This window comes from Pseudorasbora parva, chromosome 6, assembly GCF_024679245.1.
Source record: "Pseudorasbora parva isolate DD20220531a chromosome 6, ASM2467924v1, whole genome shotgun sequence".
Classification (NCBI taxonomy): Eukaryota; Metazoa; Chordata; class Actinopteri; order Cypriniformes; family Gobionidae; genus Pseudorasbora; species Pseudorasbora parva.
In genome coordinates, this window is record NC_090177.1 from 4785325 (window position 1) to 4812306 (window position 26982).

General features: G+C 44.1%; 1 protein-coding gene across 1 annotated transcript; it reads left to right on the forward strand.

Moving 5' to 3' along the window:
- Positions 1-4466: 4466 nt before the first annotated feature.
- On the forward strand, positions 4467-26566 carry atp1b2a (ATPase Na+/K+ transporting subunit beta 2a). The gene is made up of 7 exons (XM_067445466.1): positions 4467-4787; positions 14311-14439; positions 14536-14640; positions 15877-16082; positions 21711-21770; positions 24621-24716; positions 25459-26566. Exons 1-7 carry the CDS (start codon positions 4688-4690, stop codon positions 25621-25623), a joined length of 861 nt encoding a protein of 286 aa, XP_067301567.1. The 5' UTR covers positions 4467-4687; the 3' UTR covers positions 25624-26566.
- Positions 26567-26982: the final 416 nt, after the last annotated feature.

Sequence of the window (26982 nt, forward strand, 5' to 3'; positions counted from 1 at the left end):
ACAAACGCCATTGACATAAACTTCGTATTGTAATTATTATCCATGTATATTTATATTATATTGAAACCGAACTGATGACATATTAAATAGCTAAATAAAATAAAAAATAACGAACCAGCACATGAACCCTGTATTCAAGGACAAATTGGCAGAAAGAAATAAAACAGCCAAACTCTTGCTAAAAAGACGCATAGGAACACCATAAAGATATAGGCCTCAGTAAATCAGTGTTAAAAACTAACGGCAATCCAATGGTATTTAGGTCTGTTTGCTGTGGATGTGCTGCTGTTTCATCATAATGAGATCAGAGGTCCTCGTCACATTCCCAGGAGCCGGACTGACTATCTGAAGTGGGGAAAAGGTTACTGATCCAAACACATCTGTCTGTCTGTCTGTCTGTCTGCAGTGGTCAGTATCTATCAAAAGTGCTCCAAGGAAGGACCAGTGGAGAACCGGCCACAGGGTCATGGGCGGCCAAGGCTCATTGATGCACGTGGGGAGCGAAGGCTGGCCCGTGTGGTCCGATCAAACAGACGAGCTACTGGAGCTCAAACTGCTCCAGAAGTTAATGCTGGTTCTGATAGAAAGCTGTCAGAATACACAGAGCATCTCAGTTTGTTGCGTATGGGGCGGCATAGCCGCTGACCAGTCCGGGTGACCTCTGACCCCTGACCCCGCCGAAAGCACCAACAGTGGCACGTGAGCATCAGAACTGAACCACGGAGCAATGGAAGAAGGTGGCCTGGTCTGAGGAATCACGTGTTCTTTTACATCACGTGGATGGCCGGGTGTGTGTGTGTGTGGCTTACCTGAGGAACACATGGCCCCAGGATGCACTATGGGAAGAAGGCGAGCCGGCGGAGGCAGTGTGATGCTTTGGGCAAAGTTTTCTCTGGGAAACCTTGGGTCCTCCATCATGTGGATGTTACTTTGACACGCTCCACCTACCTAAGCATTGCTGAGACCATGTTCAGCCTTTGATGGAAACGGTATTCTGGTGGCTGTGGCTCTTCCAGCAGGATAATGCTCCTGACACAAAGCACAAATGCTTCAGGAATGGTTTGAGGAGCTCAACAACCAGTTTGAGGCGTCGACTCGGCCTCCAGATTCCCCAGATCTCAATCCAATCGAGCATCTGTGGGATGAGCTGAACAAACAAGTCCGATCCATCCATCCATGTTTGAAGACTTTGAACAAAACTGTCAGCTAAATGAGCTAAAAATAATAATGATAATATATATATTCAAGTAATTTAAAAGATGCAGTCATAGAATGCATTTGGTTCCAAAGCAAATGACTTGAGCGCCACTGTTGAGACATATCCAGCTGCAGCCCCGCCAGTTTCAGAACGCCAGCCACAGAACGGAAGTGGGAGGCAACGAGATAATAATGGCGGTAAGCACGGTGAGTCGTCTCTAATGTTTGTGTCATGGTATGATGAATGATTATGTTAATAAAGTTTTTTTATGTGAGTGAGAAGCTCTTATTATTTTATATTAATTAAGTCAGATGCCCATGTGAAGTAATTCATGTATAAAATTACAGTGGACAACCAGACTCCTGCAATACTTTAGTCACAAACATTTTTATAATATGCATGAGTGGTGGAAAAGCACACATTTTCTACTTCAAGTAGAAAGGGAACTTGTTTTAATATTACGCCAATGTATATGTAGAAGTAACTATTTATGAATCTACTTAAGTCGAGGTGCATGTGGACTACTGCGAGTGGTAATGGATCAGCCAATCAAAAAATACACATATATTCTTGCATGTAACAAGTAACTACGGGCTTTTCAGAAAAGAAGAAGAGTAAGATTCGTTTTGTTTTGCAATAAAAGCAAACGTTTCTCCCAATGAAAATATTCCAATACAATACTTACAGATACACATTACACAATTTACACACTGCAGTGTTTATAACAAACGCTTTTAGATGTTATTAAAATTGATTGTTTTTCCGTCAAAAGAATATCTTTATTCAGTATTTTATTTTGATTCAGCATTGACAAAATGGGATGCATTTTAATTTAATTGTATAAATTAATTATTTCTTTCATCTATTGAAAAATTTAAATTGTTATTTAAAAATGCATACTGCTTTTGGCGTTATATATAAAATTATTTTATATTTTTTATATATTACTAAATAAATAATGTATTTTTTTAAATATATAAAATCAAGTGTATTTCATATAAAATGCCCTTATACATCATGAATAGAAAATAACCCACATAATGCAGTGGAAGAATATACAATCATATTACACAAGATTAAAATTATAAAATGTATTTATTGTACTGCACCTTAATGTATTATTATAACGCATAAGCGGGGGACACTGCAGGCGTGTCCGTTTTTATTTTGGCTCCGTGTTTAACAGGTTGGAGCAGCAACAGCGCCGCGTCAGACACGCAACAGAAAAGCCACGCTTGTCGTGTTTCTCCGTCGTTTTGGACATGTATGTGATAAAAGCAACTACGCTCCAAAACCGTAGGTGGCGCTACTCTATTAAGAACGTAAGCTCCGCCCCCCACTTCCGTTCTGTGACTGGCGTTCTGAAACTGGCGGGGCTGCGGGGCTGCAGGTGGATAGTATTGCCACTGTCTGAGAGAAAACGCATGTGGGTGTGATGCTTTCAGCAGTCAGTGATTGACAGCTGTGGTTTCTCACTGGATGTACAGCGATCACGTACAGTCGCTTTCTCCCCAAGAAATGCATTTGTCGCGGTTATATTTATGATAACAATATTCTGCCCTGTGTCTGCTCTGTCTGTATATTATGTTCCATCATTTTCATGTCAATGAAACCCACAGAGCCAGAAAAACAAACAGAGAGACAGACAGACAGACAGATAAACAGACAGACAGACAGACAGACACAGAGGCAGACAGATAAACAGACAGACAGAGAGACAGACAGACAGATAAACAGACAGACAGACAGACAGACAGACACAGAGGCAGACAGATAAACAGACAGACAGATAAACAGACAGACAGACAGACAGACAGACAGACAGATAAACAGACAGACAGACAGATAAACAGACAGACAGACAGACAGATAAACAGACAGACAGACAGACAGACAGATAAACAGACAGACAGACAGACAGACAGATAAATAGACAGACAGATAAACAGACAGACAGATAAACAGACAGACAGACAGACAGACAGACAGACAGATAAACAGACAGACAGACAGACAGACAGACAGATAAATAGACAGACAGATAAACAGACAGACAGACAGACAGACAGACAGACAGACACACTGACAGATAAACAGACAGACAGACACAGAGACAGACAGACAGAGAGAAAGACAGACAGATAAACAGACAGACAGACAGAGAGACAGACAGACAGATAAACAGACAGACAGACAGACAGATACAGACAGAGAGACAGACAGATAGACAGACAGACAGACAGATAAACAGACAGACAGACAGACAGACAGATAAATAGACAGACAGATAAACAGACAGACAGATACAGACAGAGAGACAGACACACAGACAGATAAACAGACAGACAGACACAGAGACAGAGAGAAAGACAGACAGAGAGAAAGACTGAGAAATTCTGTGGAAGATGGTCTCACTTGATTTGAGCTCCAGACAAACGAAGAAAAAATAAGAATATTTTCACACACACACACACACACACACACACACACACACACACACACACACACACACACACACACACACACACACACACACACACACACACACACACACACACACACACACACACACAGCCCCTAAACCTACCCATCACAGGAAACATTCTGCATTTTTACTCTCTCATAAAAACTCCTCCTGTGTGATTTATAAGCCTTTTGTAAAGTGGGGCCATGGGTAATGTCCTCATATTTCACCCTCTCCTGTAATACCTGTGTCATACCCATGGCATTATACACATTTGAGTTCTTATATTTCACGATATATATATATATCCCCCACACACACACTCACACCCACACACTACCCCTACCCCTAAACCTACCCATCACAAACACACACACACACACACACACACACACACACACACACACACACACACACACACACACACACACACAGCAAGGGCGGAGCTTCATTCATTTAACCAATCATAATTACTTGACTGCTGAACAATTTGCTAGATTTACTAAATTCGGGTTATTCAGCATTTCATTATGGTTGCAGGAATAATCTAAGATACAATAATATAATATCGCATTATAATATAATAATATATAAGCTGGTCGTTCTGGACCAGAAGGGGGCGGAGCTTGAAGAGAGGGGAGAGATGCTATTGGCTGCAGAACTGCTGATGGAGAGTTGTGTGTTTATATGTGTGTGTGTGTGTGTGTATGATGGGGGATGGTGGAGGATTTTGAAGTTTCCGTTCCGCAGAAGATGGGGGGGGGGGGGGGGGGGGGTACGGCTTTACCGGGTGCGCGTGCGCTCAGCGCGTTTTTACCGCAGTATCTCTGGATTAGTGCGCGCGCTGCGGCACTCCGCTCGGTTCCAAACGGTGAAGAGCGAGAAAATCCGCCCCTACCGAGCCGCAAAACATATCAAAATAAAATAAAACGTCCGCTCGCATCCATCAGCACAAGCCGTTTCATCGACTTTATTCTAAGCGGTTATAAACGCAGCGAGCGCGCGCCTGAGATTCTACCGGAGACATGGCCAAAGAGGACGAGAAGAAGGAATCCGGCGACTGGAAGGAATTCTTCTGGAACCCGCGGACGCACGAGCTGCTCGGTAGAACGGCGAGCAGCTGGGGTGAGTGTCCGCCGGTGTGCGTGTTATATAAAACGGGGAATATAACGGGTCGGTGTGTGGCGTGTTATTCCGGTGATGCCCTGATGCGCGAGCGCAACCGCCGGTATTACATTCACTTCAACCTTTGCGTGTTGCGCAATGCGTCTGCTGGGCAACCGTTGTGTGTGTATGTGTTTGTGTGTGTGTGAATACAGCAGGCCCTAATGTATTAAAGGACAATCTGACGATGCTGTTGCGCGCTCTCGGGTGTGTGTGAGTGCGTGCGCCCGCGCTCCTCCGGTGTGCGTTAAAGGTCAACGGGTGACAAAGACAGAGGTTAACGAGATTATGGATCGTGTGCATCGATCATCACAGAACAGATCACGCACACGGCCGATCATCCCTATCGCGGATCGATCAGCGGCAGATCGAGAGCGCGCAAGGTTATTCGGCGAGTGTCCTCGGCTCGGCTCGGCGCGCGCGCTCACGTGACGTGACGTGATATCCGGAGCGGCATCATCCATCAGGGGTTATATAACGATAGAGAACATGCACACACATGCATATGTATCTGTGCATCTTCGCTGTCTGTCACGAGCTCAGGTTTGCTTTCGTGTGTGTATGTGTGTGTGTAATATGCGCGTGCGGCGTGCTTGTGTGTGTGTTGCACAAAGAAAGAAAAGCCCACAAATGTCCTGATGTTTCTCCTATGAGGGTTTATTAATAAATGAAGATAGTAGTTTGCACTCACATAGCACTTTATTACTGGATTTCCTACCAATAATAAAGGCCAAATGTGCAAATTCATTTCAAATTTAAAACGTTGAATTTCCACATATTTGGAGAGATTTTGATGGAAAAAGTCACATGTGAATGCGTTTCGACACAAACTGATGGAAAATCATAATTAAACTGTACTATCTGTTCATTAATGCACATTCAAAGCAATCTATCAAATGCTGCTAATACAAACAGACCGAATCAAATGTGTGTGTGTGTGTGTGTGTGTGTGTGTGTGTGTGTGTGTGTGTGTGTGTGTGTGTGTGTGTGTGTGTGTGTTTAACCTACATTGTGAGGATTAAGATAGTAAAACCTGAAAGTTTTGACCATGTGGGGATTTAAAAAAAAATGTTTTGGTCCCCATGTGGAAAACTGTTATAAATAGAATATACAGTTTGTACAGTATAAAAATCATTATGTCTATGAAATGTCCTCATAATGACATAAACAATGTGTGTGTGTGTCATATTATGTCAGATGAGTTCACTGGCCAGCTTTCATATGTGTTGCGGCATCTGATTGGCCGAGAGCATTGATGACATCAGTGGCAGAGAAGCCAATGAGAGAAGAAGACTCTAATCTGACTCCCATCCCCCCACTCACAGAGAGCCAGAGACACTGATGGGTCTACATATAAGACAAAGACCTAAAGCGGACAGAAAATAAAAGCTAGAAAAATGAAAGAGATGAGAGAGAGAGAGAGAGAGAGAGAGAGAGAGAGAGAGAGAGAGCGAGAGAGAGAGAGAGAGAGAGAGAGAGAGAGAGAGAGTGTGTAGTATAGATAGAGAGAGAGACAGATAGAGAGAGATAACGCTGTGGTTTTACTGTAAGAGGATTTACTCGCTCTCAGTCTGTCCTGACATTTGCTCAGTGATGGACGGATGAGAGGCACAGATGACATGAAGATGGAGTGAATAAAGGGAAATCTAGGTCACATACACTGCCGACATTACCACAGCTCGGCTGAATTACCACACGGCGCTCTGGATACTTGATTCTGATTGGTCAAGACAGGCAGTATTGTGTTTATTTGGATGATGCTGGTCTATACACCTGTGTAAATATGAACAGAACTGACATCATATATATATATATATATCTTGAAATGTTATCAAGGTAAATCCGGTGACACGATCTGATTTGAGTGAATCGAGCTGAATAATGCAACTATTGTCTCATGTTGAACTGAATTAATCAAATTGAACCGGCTGTAATTTGTTAACACTGTATTATACATTTTATAACAGATGAACTTTGCACCATCCACGGTGATTTTGATCTATCTAACTATCCGTCCGTCCGTCCGTCCGTCCGTCTGTCGATCTATCTATCTATCTATCTATCTATCTATCTATCTATCTATCTATCTATCTATCTATCTATCTATCTATCTATCTATCTATCTATCTATCTATCTATCTATCTATCTATCTATCTATCTATCTATCTATCTATCTATCGGCTGTTCCCGGTCTGCAGTGGTCAGTATCTATCAAAAGTGCTCCAAGGAAGGACCAGTGGAGAACCGGCCACAGGGTCATGGGCGGCCAAGGCTCATTGATGCACGTGGGGAGCGAAGGCTGGCCCGTGTGGTCCGATCAAACAGACGAGCTACTGGAGCTCAAACTGCTCCAGAAGTTAATGCTGGTTCTGATAGAAAGCTGTCAGAATTAACAGAGCATCTCAGTTTGTTGCGTATGGGGCGGCATAGCCGCTGACCAGTCAGGGTGACCTCTGATCCCTGACCCCGCCGAAAGCACCAACAGTGGCACGTGAGCATCAGAACTGGACCACAGAGCAATGGAGGAAGGTGGCCTGGTCTGAGGAAGCACGTTTTTTTTACATCATGTGGACGGCCGTGTGTGTGTGTGGCTTACCTGAGGAACACATGGCCCCAGGATGCACTATGGGAAGAAGGCGAGCCGGCGGAGGCAGTGTGATGCTTTGGCCAATGTTCTGCTGGGAAACCTTGGGTCCTCCATCCATGTGGATGTTACTTTAGCCCCTTTCACACTGCACGTCGGACCCGCAATATTCCCGGGTCCCCTTCTGTGTGAAAGCAACTATGTCCCGGCATTGATTACCGAATTCGACCCGGGTCGGGGACCTAGTAATATTGCGGTATTCGACCCGGGACGAGCGCTGTGTGAACAAAAGCCGAAACTAATGCCGCAACGTGTACGTAGTTATCGTGCGACTCCTAGAGCTTGTTTTTTCAATAATACAACCCTGCAGTGCCAGAAGAGCTCGTCGGTGTTTTAAACGCAGAGAGTGTTCGTATACAAAAGAAACTAAAATTAAACAAGCAGAAATGTGCGCAAACTGGACACAAGTCGAGACCACGGAGCTCCTTACTATCCGCGCTGAAGCTAAGATCGCTCGCCATTATACGTCACATCCGGATGTCACGTGTCAACTCGACCCGGGACCGTTAAGCGTTGTGTGTGAAAGCGTACATAATTACGGTATTTCCCTGGCAGTGAGAATGGGCCAAATCTAGCGGCCCGGGAACAAATGCCGGGCCGCATTATCCGTGTATTTGCCGGAATCGCAGTGTGAAAGGGGCTTTTGACACGCTCCACCTACCTAAGCATTGCTGAGACCATGTTCAGCCTTTGATGGAAACGGTATTCTGGTGGCTGTGGCTCTTCCAGCAGGATAATGCTCCTGACACAAAGCACAAATGCTTCAGGAATGGTTTGAGGAGCTCAACAACCAGTTTGAGGCGTCGACTCGGCCTCCAGATTCCCCAGATCTCAATCCAATCGAGCATCTGTGGGATGAGCTGAACAAACAAGTCCGATCCATGGAGGCCCCACCCAGCATCTTACAGGATTTAAAGGATCTGCTGTTAACATCTTGGTGCCAGATACCACAGCACTTCATCAGGGGTCTAGAGGAGTCCATGCCTTGACGGGTTAGGGCTGTTTTGGCAGCAAAAGGGGGACCAACACAAAATTAGGAAAGTGGTCAGGAAGATGCCTGATTTGTGTATAGGCAGAGGTAACAAGATAATAACACACAGGTGGAAGTAATCAGAAGATTATTAGTCCAGGTTATAGGAAATGTGGACCATGGTGAGCCTAATTTTGACCCTTTTGTGGAGATCATTGGCACTCCAACGGGTGGTTGTGACATCTGGAAGCTATGGGTGCTTTCACACCTGCCTCATTTAATTCGGTTGAATCGTACTAGAGTTTGTTTCCCTCTTTGGTGCGGTTCGTTTGGTCAGGTCTGAAAGCAGCAATCGCACTCGGGTGCGCACCAAAAGCGGACCAAACAAGCGTACCGAGACCTCCTTGAAGAGGTGGTCTCAGTACGCTTTCAAATGAACTCTGGAGCGTTTGTGGTGAGAACGTGATCCGACCTCGAACAGAACCAACTGCATAAGTACTGATCATTTTTGGACTAAACCAGCTGCCGTAGTTCGCTGCGCTGACATTGTGTGCATGATATTATTACCTGATAGATCGTTGGAAATATTTTCGGAAGATGAGCATGTCAAGAATAATTAATGCACGCCTCCTCTTGAAGTGACGAGCGATGCGCTCGCCGTCTGCAGTGCATCAGAGCGTTGTTTCCACGTCGCATCCGCGCTTCATTATAGAAATGTATTGTTTGCATACTGTGGTAAATACACACAGTGTAGGAGATTATGGCCAGGGACAAAACCAGCCCGCAGTCGTCTCTCCATAGTGTTATTATAGTTTGCTGGCTTTGCCTCTTCTGTTGGAATTTTCCCACACATAAATTCTGACCAAACGAAAAGCAGTTTAGGAAATACGCCACGGCCAATGAGTGATGTGGATGTTGTCATGTGCTTGTGTTTTGGTTCGTTTCAACTGGTTCGGACCAAAGCAATCAGTGTGGTGTGAAAAGGAACCAAAAAATCTGAAAAATGCAACAATGTATAATTGTTTGCCCTTGGTTCGGACCAAATGAACCGAACTAGAGATGCATGTGAAAGCACTCTATAATGTGCTGTCAGAGTCTACTTCACCTCCCCAGCTCCACCTGTCTAGATCCACTACCGGATTTATGTGTGTCTAAGCAGCAGCAGCAGCAGATCTTACATGCTCACAGCAGCATGACTATGTATCTATTAGCAGTAGCAAGTCCATACTTGCAAATAAAGCAGCGTTTCCTTCCCATGCCAGAAGACATATCACCCTCTAGCCCAAGACCAGTTTCCCAATGAAGCCAAGCAGGGTGGAGCCTGGTCAGTACCTGGGAAAACTAGTACCCCCTAGGAAAACTTGGTTGCTGCTGGTAGAGGTGTTAGGTAGGCCACATTGGCCTCAGTCCATCATGGCCACCTAATCTTCCCCATATATATATATATATATATATATATATATATATATATATATATATATATATATATATATATATATATATATATATATATATATATGGATAGGCTTCATCACTCTGTCTCCTCTCTACCAATAAGCTGGTGTGTGATGGGCGTTCTGGTGCATGCCATTGTATATTTACCGTACTTTGACTACCCAGAAAATCGCTATATAAATGTAACAAATTATTATTATTAATATTATAATGTGTTCAAAAGAACAAAATAGTCACTTTCTGGGAAATTAGTAAAAACGGAAGTTGCTGCAATCAAGCTCTTTTCCCCTCCATCATAACCGATGAAACACAATAAACACTGTCATGTTCTCTTGCGTTGGGATGCTGGTGTTTGGGAACGCAGTCCTGTGAGCAAAATCATTCTGATCACAGTCTTTGACTCAGGCATTACAAAACCATCAAACCAACATCTGAGATACTGTGATGCGATTGGTCCGCTGGTGAGTCTAGTTATCCAATATTTTGTGATATCAATTAAGCGGGCCAATCTTTTCAAAGCAGCTTCACAGAAAATGCAGAACTGTTATGTGTCCAAGTTATGAATTTCATACATACAGTGAGTATGGAAATTATTCAGACCCCCTTACATTTTTCACTCTTTGTTACATTGCAGTCATTTGCTAAAATAATTTAAGTTCATTTTTTTTCTCATTAATGTACACACAGCACCTCATATTGTCAGAAAAACACAGAATTGTTGACATTTTTGCAGATTTAGTAAAAAAGAAAAACTGAAATATCACATGGTCCTAAGTATTCAGACCCTTTGCTGTAACACTCATATATTTAACTCAGGCACTGTCCTTTTCTTCTGATCATCCTTGAGATGGTTCTACACCTTCATTTGAGTCCTGCTGTGTTAGATTATACTGATTGGACTTGATTAGGAAAGCCACACACCTGTCTATATCAGACCTTACAGCTCACAGTGCATGTCAGAGCAAATGAGAATCATGAGGTCAAAGGAACTGCCTGAAGAGCTCAGAGACAGAATTGTGACAAGGCACAGATCGGGCCAAGGTTACAAAAAATGTCTGCTGCACTTAAGGTTCCTAAGAGCACAGTGGCCTCCATAATCCTTAAATGGAAGATGTTTGGGACGACCAGAACCCTTCCTAGAGCTGGCCGTTTGGCCAAACTACGGTGGAGAAGAGCCTTGGTGAGAGAAGTTAAGAAGAACCCAAAGATCACTGTGGATGAGCTCCAGAGATGCAGTCGGGAGATGGGAGAAAGTTGTAGAAAGTCAACCATCACTGCAGTCCTCCACCAGTCGGGGCTTTATGGCAGAGTGGCCCGACGGAAGCCTCTCTTCTGTGCAAGACACATGAAAGTTTTCTAAAAAAACATCTCAAGGACTCCAAGATGGTGAGAAATAACATTCTCTGGTCTGATGAGGCCAGTTTAGAACATTTTGGCCTTAATTCTAAGTGGTATGTGTGTAGAAAAATATCACCTGTCCTATACAGTCCCAACAGTGAAGCATGGTGGTGGCAGCATCATGCTGTGGGGTGTTTTTCAGCTGGAGGGACAGGACGACTGGTTGCAATCGAGGGAAAGATGAATTCGGCTAAGTATAGGAATATCCTGGACGAAAACCTTCTCCAGAGTGCTCAAGACCTCAGACTGGGCCGACGGTTCACCTTCCAACAAGACAATGACCCTAGCACACAGCTAAAATAACGGAGTAGTGGCTTCACAACAACTGATGGAGAACTGAAAATGTCTGTCCACCAACGTTTACCATCCAACCTGACAGAACTGGGGAGGATCTGCAAGAAGGAATGGCAGAGGATCCTCAAATTCAGGTGTGAATCCTGAAATTCAGACTAGGGATGCACCGAATCCTGGATTCGGGTTCGGATTCGGCCGAATATAGGGCTTTTTGACTGGGTTCGGTTTCTGCTGACCCTTAGAATTTTTTTCCACCGAACCGAACCCGCTTGCACTACGCGATACTGGTCGATGATGCCGCGGTTGATTATGGCAATGTGTTTACTAGGTGGACCGTTCGTACGCAGTAGGCTGTGAGAAAGTGAAAATGGAACTTGTGAACAGAAAATGTGTTGTTTGGCAGTACTCTCAGTCACAAGAAGGCAATTCAAGTCAACAAGTCGAGCTTTATGTTTAATTTGCAATGCCTATTTGTCTCATGGTGGCATTAAAACCCTAAACAATAGCCGCTGGATGTCCGGTTCGCGAACAAATCGTTCTTTTTAACCGGATCTTTTTAGTGATCCGGTCGAACCAGTTCACCAAATCGGGCTGAATCGTTCTAAACGGTTCGTGTCTCAAATCAGCGCTGATCCCACAAGTTACTATAGTTACTCACTTTCTGACATGAGTGACAGTCCCTCAGACTAGAAATAAACTAATATCTTGAAGTATATGTTGTAACTCCAACAGTTCACTGAACTGAGACATGTTGTGCTGTGAGAACCGGTGAGCTGAGATACTGCATGCGTGATAGAACCGAACCGAACTGTTTCTCTCGGAGTGGGACGGCTGCCGTTTCTCTCGGAAAACTGATGCTGATAATATATGAGCACGGGTGAACCAAGGATTTGCAAAACATGAATTAAAAAACGTATTCAAGATGATGATGATGACAATAATAATAAAAATAATAATAATAGATTTTATTTATAATGCACTTTTTATTCCGAAGAATCTTAAAGTGCAACAAAGGGGGGGGGGGGGGGGGAATAACAACAAAAAAATGAATAACAAGTAAAAATATAGAATACTACAAACAGTCAACCAACACAGAAAACAGAACAGAAAACAGAGCTGATGGTGAACAGAAACAGAGCTGATGGTGAACAGAAACAGAGCTGATGATGAACAGAAAACAGAGCTGATGGTGAACAGAAACAGAGCTGATGGTGGAAGTCTCTGTTAGCTCCGCAGCACACTGTTAGCTCCGCAGCACACTGTGGTCCACTCCATGTTTTAAATATCTCCCAGCGGCAGTGTCCCGATGACATCGTCGAGGCATGACAGCTGAAGACCAGAGATGATGGGTCTTCATGACGATTCAAACGATGGGGATCGCCGCAGCACCATGCAGGAGGCAGTACATTTTTCCTGGCACTTCTGTGGACACACTGGGGTCGGCGCCGAAGTCCAAGCCGCTCTACGGCCGCAATGCAAGACGGAACAGCGGCGCAGCCGAGAAGCGGAACATCCCAACATCATGCCGGACGCTGATGACGCTGGCCCGGATGACGCTAGCCCGGATGACGCTGGCCCGGATGACGCTAGCCCGGTGCAAACTTCAGCCACCATGCAGCCCGAGGGAGACCACCAGTGAGCAGCCGCGGCGAGCAACATCAAATGTCCTCCAAACCAGAACCAACCGCAGCAATTCAAACATAAACATCAGAGAAGCAATAATAATAATAACAATAATAATTATTACTATACTAAGTTTTGATTACAAATACTCTATATGGATGTGTTTGAATGTATTTTCATCTGCCGGTAGGATAGAAATGACGTCATTACGTAAGGATGTAAAAGAAGCGGTGATCCGGTTTTTTTTTTGTGCATGAAGGAATCTACAGACAGCAATACGGCACAGTCATCCTGGCATAATGTTGCCTTTAAAAATTTTTTTTAAAATTAAAAATACACTGCTGTGGACGTTGTTTATGTCATTAATGTGTTTACTGTGATAATGGACTGAGAACGGGAGTTGGATTCGGTATTCGGTTTCGGATTCGGCAGAATCTCAACCAGTGGATTCGGTATTCGGCCGAACCTCAAAAATCTGGATTCCGTGCATCCCTAGTGAAAACCTGTTTGCATCTTTCCCAAAAAAAGACTCATGGCTGTATTAGATCAAAAGAGTGCTTCTACTAAAAACTGAGCAAAGGGTCTGAATAATTAGGACCATGTGATATTTTTCTTTTTTAATAAATCTGCAAAATGTGCACTGAAATGGCCGTCTAGATCTTTCACCCTTAGAAAACATTTGGCACATCATAAAGAGGAAGATGCGACAAAGAAGACCTAAGACATTTGAACAACTAGAAGCCTGTATTAGACAAGAATGGGAGAACATTCCTATTCCTGAAGTTTGCCTTAAAATTATGCATTTTCTCAGTTTAAACATTCGTCATCTATGTTGTATTCTGAATAAAATACTGAAATTTGAAACGTCCACATCATTGCATTCTGTTTTTATTCACAGTCTGTACAGTGTCCCAACGTTTTTGGAATCGGGTTTATAGATAAAGTACATTTAAAAATATACTTTTATATACTTAAATGACAATTTTGTTCCAAGTAGTACTGAAATATTATACTTACAAGTATACTACTAGGTCATTGATATTAGTATTCTTTCTACACAAAGTATACTTAAAAGTCAATGTTTTTCTGTGCCCTGCAGGTCTGATTCTGCTGTTCTATCTCGTCTTCTACACATTTCTGGCCGGCATGTTCTGCCTCACCATGTATGTGATGCTGCTGACGCTGGACGATTATCGGCCCACTTGGCAGGACCGGCTGGCTATCCCAGGTACAAATACACCATATAAACGTGCAAACAGATGCCGTTACCTTCACACACACAGTCATGCAACTTGTGTGTGTGTGTGTGTGTGTATGTTTCTAGGCATGATGATTCGGCCAAAAGGAGAAGCTCTAGAAATCATTTATAATGTGGAGAAAACAGAGAGCTGGGACTCGTACATTCAGGCCCTGGACAACTTCCTTGCACGTAAGTAAACAGTGTGTGATGTGTGACCTAGTGGCCAGGAGATTTGTTTTTATTTAATCTGTGCTAAAACTTCTAATTGGTTTGGCCAAAAAAAAAAAAAAATTAAAATAAAAAAATCCCAAAACTGGTCTCTTTAGATTTGGTGTAGAATGACACCTAACCCTCCCATATCGGCCGCCATTTTGATTTTCTTTAAAACTCACTTTTTTCAAAGTCTTCCACTTGTCCAATTTTCACCAAATTGTAACGCCGCATTCACACGGGGCGTAGGCGTTAACGCTTCCCATTTACTTTGAATGGGTGACATCATCCGTTGCCGAACTGAATTGTGGGTTCCGTCGCGGCGCTTCACTCGCGTTGCAAGCGGCAGAAGTTGAAGAATTCTCAACTTTTCAAGCGCCAGCGCAGGCGTCATCCAATCAGATCGCCGTATGCAAATATCCTACAGCAGACAATAGCCAATTGCGTTCATTACTGCTCCGTGAACCATCCAGACCATAGACCGTTAAAAATCCAGACGCAGCTCCTGGACCACTACGTGATATTCTTCCCGCTGTCGGCGCTTTTTCGGGATTTAATGTACTTAACAGCTTCGTGCACCTGTGTAGTGCGCTGACAACAACTACACGGGCAATCGCACTCGCACATACAACCAAAAAAGGCGCTTTTTTGTGTTGTGTTTTGGTCCAAGCGGCAAGTTAATGTGATTGGCTGTTGTCACTATGACGATCGCGTCAGCACCCAGCTTCAGCCACGCCCTCCGTCAAGCGTTAACGCCTACGCCCCGTGTGAATGCGGCGTAATCGTATCATTTTCTGACCATGCTGGCAAAAAAATTAATTATTAATTTTGTGTAGATAGACGAAAACAATTTTGGTATATCACCGCAACAAATTGAATGGCATGATGCCAAAACGACTCTGAGGCGGAATCTCTGCCACACTTTGATATATTGACACCAAACTTTGCATGTGTCATGGTCACCTCACTCTTACCACATCACATCAATTTGGTCACAGCGCCACCTATTGGTCGAAATTAATAAACCATTAAATCATATCACTAGTCTCTGTATATGGTTTTATACATTAACTAATGTTAACAACTGAGAGCTCATTGTAAATTGTTACGAATGTTTGGAATGGTTTTAGTTAACGATCATAAGCCTGCTACAGGAACATCAGTAAAGAAAGCTTGACCTTTGGTCTGTTTGTGCCCTCGCCTGTTTTCCCGCAGCCTATAATAACTCTCAGCAGGTGATGAACAACGACGCCTGCACCCCAGATCAGTACTTCATCCAGGAGGACAGCGGAGATGTGCGCAACAATCCCAAACGCTCGTGCCAGTTCAACCGCACTACGCTGGGGGATTGTGCCGGAATCAACGACCGCACGTACGGATATCAGGACGGCAAACCCTGCGTGCTCATCAAACTCAACCGGGTAACTGGCCAATCACAGCACAGATCACTAACGGCTCCGCACATACACTACAGATGATCCCAGAATGTCCAAAGCAACTTTGCTCTAAAATGAAAGTGCACAAATGTCTAAAAGTTATGGATGTTGTGAAATATTTTGAAACAGTTACGACATAATGAAACGTCATTTATTAAAATCATGTGACCGTATGAAATACATTCCGAACCACTATTTCAAATAAATAATTTGCAAAGGTTTCGAAGCTTCAGGAAGCAACGGCCCAGTCTGTTGTGATTGGTCTACTCTACTCGGATTGGTCAGACGGCTCAGTCTGTTGTGATTGGTCTACTCTGCTCTGATTGGTCAGATGGCCCAGTCTGTTGTGATTGGTCTACTCTGCTCTGATTGGTCAGACGGCCCAGTCTGTTGTGATTGGTCTACTCTGCTCTGATTGGTCAGATGGCTCAGTCTGTTGTGATTGGTCTACTCTGCTCTGATTGGTCAGGTGGCTCAGTCTGTTGTGATTGGTCTACTCTACTCGGATTGGTCAGACGGCTCAGTCTGTTGTGATTGGTCTACTCTGCTCTGATTGGTCAGATGGCCCAGTCTGTTGTGATTGGTCTACTCTGCTCTGATTGGTCAGACGGCCCAGTCTGTTGTGATTGGTCTACTCTGCTCTGATTGGTCAGATGGCTCAGTCTGTTGTGATTGGTCTACTCTGCTCTGATTGGTCAGATGACCCAGTCTGTTGTGATTGGTCTACTCTACTCTGATTGGTCAGATGGCCCAGTCTGTTGTGATTGGTCTACTCTGCTCTGATTGGTCAGATGGCCCAGTCTGTTGTGATTGGTCTACTCTGCTCTGATTGGTCAGATGGCCCAGTCTGTTGTGATTGGTCTACTCTGCTCTGATTGGTCAGATGACCCAGTCTGTTGTGATTGGTCTACTCTGCTCTGATTGGTCAGATAGCCCAGTCTGTTGTTATTGGTCTACTCTGCTCTGATTGGTCAGATGACCCAGTCTGTTGTGATTGGTCTACTCTGCTCTGATTGGTCAGATGACCCAGTCTGTTGTGATTGGTCTACTCTACTCTGATTGGTCAGACGGCTCAGTCTGTTGTGATTGGTCTACTCTGCTCTGATTGGTCAGATGGCCCAGTCTGTTGTGATTGGTCTACTCTACTCTGATTGGTCAGGTGGCTCAGTCTGTTGTGATTGGTCTACTCTGCTCTGATTGGTCAGATGACCCAGTCTGTTGTGATTGGTCTACTCTGCTCTGATTGGTCAGACGGCCCAGTCTGTTGTGATTGGTCTACTCTACTCTGATTGGTCAGGTGGCTCAGTCTGTTGTGATTGGTCTACTCTGCTCTGATTGGTCAGATGGCCCAGTCTGTTGTGATTGGTCTACTCTGCTCTGATTGGTCAGATGGCCCAGTCTGTTGTGATTGGTCTACTCTACTCTGATTGGTCAGATGGTCCAGTCTGTTGTGATTGGTCTACTCTGCTCTGATTGGTCAGATGGCTCAGTCTGTTGTGATTGGTCTATCCGCTCTGATTGGTCAGATGGCCCAGTCTGTTGTGATTGGTCTACTCTACTCTGATTGGTCAGACGGCTCAGTCTGTTGTGATTGATCTACTCTGCTCTGATTGGTCAGGTGGCTCAGTCTGTTGTGATTGGTCTACTCTGCTCTAATTGGTCAGATGGCTCAGTCTGTTGTGATTGGTCTACTCTGCTCTGATTGGTCACATGGCCCAGTCTGTTGTGATTGGTCTTCTCTGCTCTAATTGGTCAGATGGCTCAGTCTGTTGTGATTGGTCTACTCTGCTCTAATTGGTCAGATGGCTCAGTCTGTTGTGATTGGTCTACTCTACTCGGATTGGTCAGGTGGCCCAGTCTGTTGTGATTGGTCTACTCTGCTCTGATTGGTCAGATGGCCCAGTCTGTTGTGATTGGTCTACTCTGCTCTAATTGGTCAGATGGCCCAGTCTGTTGTGATTGGTCTACTCTACTCTGATTGGTCAGACGGCTCAGTCTGTTGTGATTGGTCTACTCTGCTCTGATTGGTCAGATGGCCCAGTCTGTTGTGATTGGTCTACTCTGCTCTGATTGGTCAGACGGCTCAGTCTGTTGTGATTGGTCTATCTGCTCTGATTGGTCAGATGGCCCAGTCTGTTGTGATTGGTCTACTCTACTCTGATTGGTCAGACAGTCCAGTCTGTTGTGATTGGTCTACTCTGCTCTGATTGGTCAGACGGCTCAGTCTGTTGTGATTGGTCTACTCTGCTCTGATTGGTCAGATGGCCCAGTCTGTTGTGATTGGTCTACTCTGCTCTGATTGGTCAGATGGCCCAGTCTGTTGTGATTGGTCTACTCTGCTCTGATTGGTCAGACGGCTCAGTCTGTTGTGATTGGTCTATCTGCTCTGATTGGTCAGATGGCCCAGTCTGTTGTGATTGGTCTACTCTGCTCTGATTGGTCAGATGACCCAGTCTGTTGTGATTGGTCTACTCTGCTCTGATTGGTCAGACGGCCCAGTCTGTTGTGATTGGTCTACTCTGCTCTGATTGGTCAGGTGGCTCAGTCTGTTGTGATTGGTCTACTCTGCTCTGATTGGTCAGATGGCCCAGTCTGTTGTGATTGGTCTACTCTGCTCTGATTGGTCAGATGGCCCAGTCTGTTGTGATTGGTCTACTCTACTCTGATTGGTCAGATGGTCCAGTCTGTTGTGATTGGTCTACTCTGCTCTGATTGGTCAGATGGCTCAGTCTGTTGTGATTGGTCTATCCGCTCTGATTGGTCAGATGGCCCAGTCTGTTGTGATTGGTCTACTCTACTCTGATTGGTCAGACGGCTCAGTCTGTTGTGATTGATCTACTCTGCTCTGATTGGTCAGGTGGCTCAGTCTGTTGTGATTGGTCTACTCTGCTCTAATTGGTCAGATGGCTCAGTCTGTTGTGATTGGTCTACTCTGCTCTGATTGGTCACATGGCCCAGTCTGTTGTGATTGGTCTACTCTGCTCTGATTGGTCAGACGGCTCAGTCTGTTGTGATTGGTCTATCTGCTCTGATTGGTCAGATGGCCCAGTCTGTTGTGATTGGTCTACTCTACTCTGATTGGTCAGACAGTCCAGTCTGTTGTGATTGGTCTACTCTGCTCTGATTGGTCAGACGGCTCAGTCTGTTGTGATTGGTCTACTCTGCTCTGATTGGTCAGATGGCCCAGTCTGTTGTGATTGGTCTACTCTGCTCTGATTGGTCAGATGGCCCAGTCTGTTGTGATTGGTCTACTCTGCTCTGATTGGTCAGACGGCTCAGTCTGTTGTGATTGGTCTATCTGCTCTGATTGGTCAGATGGCCCAGTCTGTTGTGATTGGTCTACTCTGCTCTGATTGGTCAGATGACCCAGTCTGTTGTGATTGGTCTACTCTGCTCTGATTGGTCAGACGGCCCAGTCTGTTGTGATTGGTCTACTCTGCTCTGATTGGTCAGGTGGCTCAGTCTGTTGTGATTGGTCTACTCTGCTCTGATTGGTCAGATGGCCCAGTCTGTTGTGATTGGTCTACTCTGCTCTGATTGGTCAGATGGCCCAGTCTGTTGTGATTGGTCTACTCTACTCTGATTGGTCAGATGGTCCAGTCTGTTGTGATTGGTCTACTCTGCTCTGATTGGTCAGATGGCTCAGTCTGTTGTGATTGGTCTATCCGCTCTGATTGGTCAGATGGCCCAGTCTGTTGTGATTGGTCTACTCTACTCTGATTGGTCAGACGGCTCAGTCTGTTGTGATTGATCTACTCTGCTCTGATTGGTCAGGTGGCTCAGTCTGTTGTGATTGGTCTACTCTGCTCTAATTGGTCAGATGGCTCAGTCTGTTGTGATTGGTCTACTCTGCTCTGATTGGTCACATGGCCCAGTCTGTTGTGATTGGTCTTCTCTGCTCTAATTGGTCAGATGGCTCAGTCTGTTGTGATTGGTCTACTCTGCTCTAATTGGTCAGATGGCTCAGTCTGTTGTGATTGGTCTACTCTACTCGGATTGGTCAGGTGGCCCAGTCTGTTGTGATTGGTCTACTCTGCTCTGATTGGTCAGATGGCCCAGTCTGTTGTGATTGGTCTACTCTGCTCTAATTGGTCAGATGGCCCAGTCTGTTGTGATTGGTCTACTCTACTCTGATTGGTCAGACGGTTCAGTCTGTTGTGATTGGTCTACTCTGCTCTGATTGGTCAGATGGCCCAGTCTGTTGTGATTGGTCTACTCTGCTCTGATTGGTCAGACGGCTCAGTCTGTTGTGATTGGTCTATCTGCTCTGATTGGTCAGATGGCCCAGTCTGTTGTGATTGGTCTACTCTACTCTGATTGGTCAGACAGTCCAGTCTGTTGTGATTGGTCTACTCTGCTCTGATTGGTCAGACGGCTCAGTCTGTTGTGATTGGTCTACTCTGCTCTGATTGGTCAGATGGCCCAGTCTGTTGTGATTGGTCTACTCTGCTCTGATTGGTCAGATGGCCCAGTCTGTTGTGATTGGTCTACTCTGCTCTGATTGGTCAGACGGCTCAGTCTGTTGTGATTGGTCTATCTGCTCTGATTGGTCAGATGGCCCAGTCTGTTGTGATTGGTCTACTCTACTCTGATTGGTCAGACAGTCCAGTCTGTTGTGATTGGTCTACTCTGCTCTGATTGGTCAGACGGCTCAGTCTGTTGTGATTGGTCTACTCTGCTCTGATTGGTCAGATGGCTCAGTCTGTTGTGATTGGTCTACTCTGCTCTGATTGGTCAGATGGCCCAGTCTGTTGTGATTGGTCTACTCTACTCTGATTGGTCAGACGGCTCAGTCTGTTGTGATTGGTCTACTCTACTCTGATTGGTCAGATGGCCCAGTCTGTTGTGATTGGTCTACTCTGCTCTGATTGGTCAGATGGCTCAGTCTGTTGTGATTGGTCTACTCTGCTCTGATTGGTCAGACGGCTCAGTCTGTTGTGATTGGTCTACTCTGCTCTGATTGGTCAGATGGCCCAGTCTGTTGTGATTGGTCTACTCTACTCTGATTGGTCAGACGGCTCAGTCTGTTGTGATTGGTCTACTCTGCTCTGATTGGTCAGATGGCTCAGTCTGTTGTGATTGGTCTAATCTGCTCTGATCGGTCAGACGGCCCAGTCTGTTGTGATTGGTCTACTCTGCTCTGATTGGTCAGATGGCCCAGTCTGTTGTAATTGGCTGACCACTTACATTGTGTGTCAGAAACCAAACGCCCTTTAGCGTACCTGAATATCAGCGCTTAACACAGTGACACAAACAGCAATGTCGGTGTTGGTTTTACCATATCAATTCCAGCGCACGTCCTCGTCGTTTGGAAGTGCATCAAACTGCATTCGCAACTCTTCTAGTCTCAGCTACAACTACAGTGTTTGAGGACGGAGAAAAATAGACGCTGTTTGAATTACTGACAATCTGTTTTAGGCAGTTCAGAATCGATAATTGTTTTTAGGAGGTAAACTTATTTGTTATGCAGGTTGATCTTCAAAACTTTCCAAACCTTTTACCTTCACAAATTGCATGAAAGAGAATATTTGGGAAAAAGCACAATATGGGCACTTTATCATTAGTCCTTTTGGTGATGACTGAAGATGTTCATGAGTGTTGACTCTTCCGCAGGTGATTGGGCTGCTGCCAAGTACAAATCAACAGTCTCCGTACGTCACCTGTGGGGCAAAGGTGAGTGTGATCTACTGATCTCCAGCCAACCGTCATGACAAACTCATCACTAACAGCCTGTCAAGCAAGAATAATGTTTGTTTACTGCATCCCTCCATACTCAGCGATATAAAGTGGGCAACGAGTGGGTAAGAAATAGACTAGAACGCACATTTAGCATCCCATAAACCAGGGGTTTTCAAACTTTATGATGGCAAGGACCCCCACAAATGAAAAGCTTTAATGAGGGACCCCCTTTCTAAAATCCATCAATATATGTGACCATGGACCACAAAAAAGGGTCATTTTTTAAAAAATAAAAATGTATAAATATAACTTTATAGAACATGATCTTTACTTAAAGGTGCACTATGTAGTATTTTTGCAGTAAAATATCCAAAAACCACTAGGCCGGTGTTATATATTTTGTTCAGTTGAGTACCTACAATATCCCAGAAGTTTCCAACTATTAGTAAATTGTGAGAAATTGCTATTTTAACTAAGGACAGGGACGTTTCAGCATTGCGTTTGAGGGAGTCGCCTGTCAATCGCGTCATATCTGTGCTACCCTCGGTTTCGGCTTTTATTTGGCAGGAGCGCTTTACTCTTAGCAGTGTGAACAAGTGAACGCATGGAGTAACGTCATAACATCGTTTTAAACACACTTAAATGTATCTAATATGATAAACAGAGCTGCATTACCTCAAAATCATAACCGGAAAACCGGATCTGTGCAGGCGCCCGGCGAATGTGTCCCGTCTCGTCATAATAAAAGTCCCGGTATTCGCGAGGCGGGTATTTGTTTAACAATCGCTCCAGCAGCTGTGCTCATCTCCACAACACTCGGTCCTGCTCTGCTTCACTACAGTAACGTTAATAACCGCATGCATGAACGTGATTTCTGCCCGAGTCCTATTTTTCACCGGCTGTGATGAGAAGACCACATCTCCCAAGATGCTGCTCTCACACAATGCGTCATCAAACCACGATTTCTTTTGAATAGGCGCCCTCCAGTGGACGGAAAGCTGCATAGTGCACCTTTAATATCCTTATGATCTTTGGCATAAAAGAAAACATTATAATTTTGACCTATACAATGTATTGTTGGCTATTGCCACAAATACACCTGATGACTGGTTTTGTGGTCCAGGGTCACATTTTTATGCATGAAAAAACATTTAAACTGTTAGATAAATAGTAAGTGGGACATTATAAACACAACATATTTTTTTCCAAACTTGAATTGGCTATACTTAATGTTGGATGTATAAACCTGAAGAAGAACATTTCCTATATAAAATTATTTGTATAAGCAACTTTCTCAAATGTACGCAAGCATGCAGCTATGTACTGCGTTAAGAATACTGCTTTACAACCCCAGAGAGCAAGATAAATGGGACTATAGTGAGAAAAACTCACTAGCAAACATATACAATTCTTAAAATCAGATAGAATGTTCGGTAGACTTTAACCATTTTTGCTTTTCTTTTTATTCCCTGAAATTTTCTGAGGACCCCTGGGGGGTCCCTGGATCCCAGTTTGAAAACCCCTGCCATAAACCCTAACCTTAGACTGGTACACACGCTACATTAGTACACGTCTTAAACGGTGCAGTGCACACCCTAAACTATGAATGTTAGCTGAAGTGTAGCATTGCATCATAGTTTCTACTGTGCTTAGTTCACCCAAAAATTACAATTCTGTCATTAATTCCTCATGTGGTTGGACACCCGTCAGACCTCTGTTCATCTTCACACACAGATGAAGATATTAGTGTTGAAATCCGATGGCTCAGAAAGGCCTTCATTGACACCAATGTCATTTCCTCTCTCAAGACCCATAAAGGCACTAAAGACGTCGCCACAAAGCCCATCTCACTACAGCGGCTCGACAATCATTTTATGAAGAGATGAGAAGAGTTTCTGTGCGCAAAAAAACTAAACCACTTATATATCGATGGCCGATTTTAAAACACCGCTTCGGACCGTTATGAATCAGTGAATCGAATCAACGGTTCAGATCGCCAAAGTCACGTGATTCCAGCAGTTTGACACGCGATCCGAATCATGAATTGATACACAGATTCATTGCGCTCTGAAGCTCTACGAAGCAGTGTTTTGAAATCGGCCATCTCTATATAAGTCGTTATTTAGGTTTTTTTGCGCACAGAAACTCTTCTCGCCGCTTCATAAATGATTGTAGAGCCGCTGTAGTGAGATGGGCTTTGTAGCGACGTCTTTAGTGCCTTTATGGGTCTTGAGAGAGGACATGACATTGGTGTCAATGAAGGCCTTTCTGAGCCATCGGATTTCAACACTAATATCTTCATCTGCGTCTGAAGATGAACGGAGGTCTGACGGCTGTCCAACCACATGAGGAATTAATGACAATTTACATTTTTGGGTGAACTAACCCTTTAACCATCTGCTGTACTAGTGGTCCTCAACCCTTTTGACTACAAGGCATAAGGATTTTTAAAAAATAGTTCTACTCACAATTGTTGCCCAATAAAATGTATTCATTATAAAAATGCACATGTTGTTTCAGTATTTTATTCTCCATGACTTTTAACCATATGAAAATCTGATCTAGCTTTGATAATAAAACTAATCATTTAAACATCATCTTACTTAGACATTTTATTGGCAGATATAGACAAGCATACAAGCATCAGTAGTTTCATTGAACTTGTTAAACATATATGTTTCTGCTTCCTCCGGATATCTGGGGTTTGTTGAAGGGGGTAAAATAAAATAGTTTAAAGTGATTTAAATGCATGTTTTGTCTTTGTAATTTAAATAATTATAAGTAATCTGGCTGAGAATCGCTGTGCTTTGTGTTGCGCTGAGGTTTCTCTCTCGTTCTGTGCAGAGAGAGGATATGGACAGCATTGGTGAAATCTTATACTTCCCTCCAAACGGAACCTTCAACCTCATGTACTATCCGTACTACGGCAAAAGAGCACAGGCAAGAACACATGCACGCACACACGCACACACACTCACACACTCTCTCACGCGCACGCACGCACGTACTCACACACACACACACACACACACACACACGCACTCACACATGCACGCACGCACACGCACACGCACACTCACTCACACACACACACGCACGCACGCACGCACACACTCACTCACGCACGCACACACAAACACACACTCACACACACTCTCTCTCACACACACATGCACACGCACACACACACACACACACACACACACACACACACACACACACACACACACACACACACACACACACACACACACACACACACACACACACACACACTCTCTCTCACACACACATGCACACGCACACACACACACACACACACACACACTCACACACACTCTCTCTCACACACACATGCACACGCACACACACACACACACACACACACACACACACACACACACACACACGCACACACACACGCACGCACACACACGCACACTCACTCACACACACGCACGCACACACTCTCACGAATGCACACACACAAACACACACACTCTCTCTCTCGCTCTCTCACACGCGCACACACACACACACGCACTCACTCACTCGCTCGCACACACACACACACACGCACGCACGCACGCACGCACACACACACACACACACACTCTCTCTCACACACACACTTGTGTGATTATATCCGTGTGTAACTTCTCTGTATGTTTGTGTTTGTTAGGTGAATTATTCTCAGCCTCTGGTGGCTGTGAAGTTCACGAACATCTCTCTCAACACGGACGTCAATGTGGAGTGTAAGATCAACTCTAATAACATCGGTCAGCCCGGCGAGAGAGACAAGTTCGCTGGCCGTGTGTCCTTCAAACTGCGCATCAACAAAATGTAGAGCAACTACATCTGCCACACACACACACACACACACACACACACACACACACACACACACACACACACACACACACACACACACACACACACACACACACACACACACACACACACACACACACACACACACAGGAGATTGTAGGAGGTCTCAGTAATATCTCAAAGTGTTTAATGTATTTGTCCGTCCTCATACTCGGGTCTACATGATGATTTCTGTGTGCGTGCGTGCGTGCGTGTCTTTGTATCTCTGTGTGTTTTGAGTACTCTTGACTGTCGTCATACCCTCCTTCCAAAGTCAAACCAAAAGAGCAGGAAAATATCAACAAACAATACACACATAATCACAATCTCACGAACAATCCAGTGAATTCAGAGGAAACACAATCGATCAAGAGTTTACGAGTTTTACGTAGAGAGCATTTATTTTTTACATTCTAACTTTATTTTCATGACAATTAAGCACAAATGGGGAACATATGTCATGAAAATAATGTCAAATGTCAAATGTGTATGCAAAATGTTATTTATTTTGATGAAATGCGACCTGGATTCACTCATTTAGCCTATACAAATAGTTTTATGTGACTGAGTGTGTAATAAATGACACGCGTCAAATAAACGGCATTCATAATGCGTAGATCAAAGTGCTAATATGATTAAATTCTCCATATCTGTCACAGTGAGATATATCACACTCTTAATCTGATTTATCAATACATTTATTTATTTATTGATGACTTAAGGTACATTTATGATGTATTCATTTATTTATTTATTTATTGTCTGATTTGTGGTTTTTATTTTTTTATATGACAATGTTTGTGGAAACACTTTTGTAACACTGTAATGTTCACAAATGCGCACACACACACACACACACACACACACACACACACACACACACACACACACACACACACACACACACACACACACACACACACACGTTGAACTGAAACGATTGGCTGACATTCTGCACATGCTCAGATTGCACTCAACGACTTACTCATTAGCCAATCAGCTTCAAGCTGCGCCATAACGGTTCGCCGTTTCTTTCGCGATTGATTTGCCCAATCGACTAATAATGTATTTGCTCCATTTTGTCCAGAACGTTTCGACCCATCTTTCTAAATGTGTACACACAGCAATACCTTCTGGTCCAAGAGTGTACTGTTAATACTTGTAAATAATAGCGAATCTGGGGGTAGTTAACGAAGAGAGTAGGGTTCCTGGGTAAAAAGAAAAAAGAAAAAAAGACTTTAACTAAGAAAATTTGCCAATCCTAATGTAGATGAATGAACAAAACGTGTTTTTCTTCCCCCAAAAAAGTGTTTTTTAAATTAATTTGTTGTTGAGC

Excerpts from the sequence above, each read along its gene's own strand:
- atp1b2a (XM_067445466.1), top strand. The coding sequence starts at position 4,688 with ATGGCCAAAGAGGACGAGAAGAAGGAATCCGGCGACTGGAAGGAATTC. Across the intron at positions 14,440-14,535 it reads GGACCGGCTGGCTATCCCAG|GCATGATGATTCGGCCAAAA; the intron begins GTACAAATACAC and ends GTATGTTTCTAG. Across the intron at positions 14,641-15,876 it reads CCTGGACAACTTCCTTGCAC|CCTATAATAACTCTCAGCAG; the intron begins GTAAGTAAACAG and ends GTTTTCCCGCAG.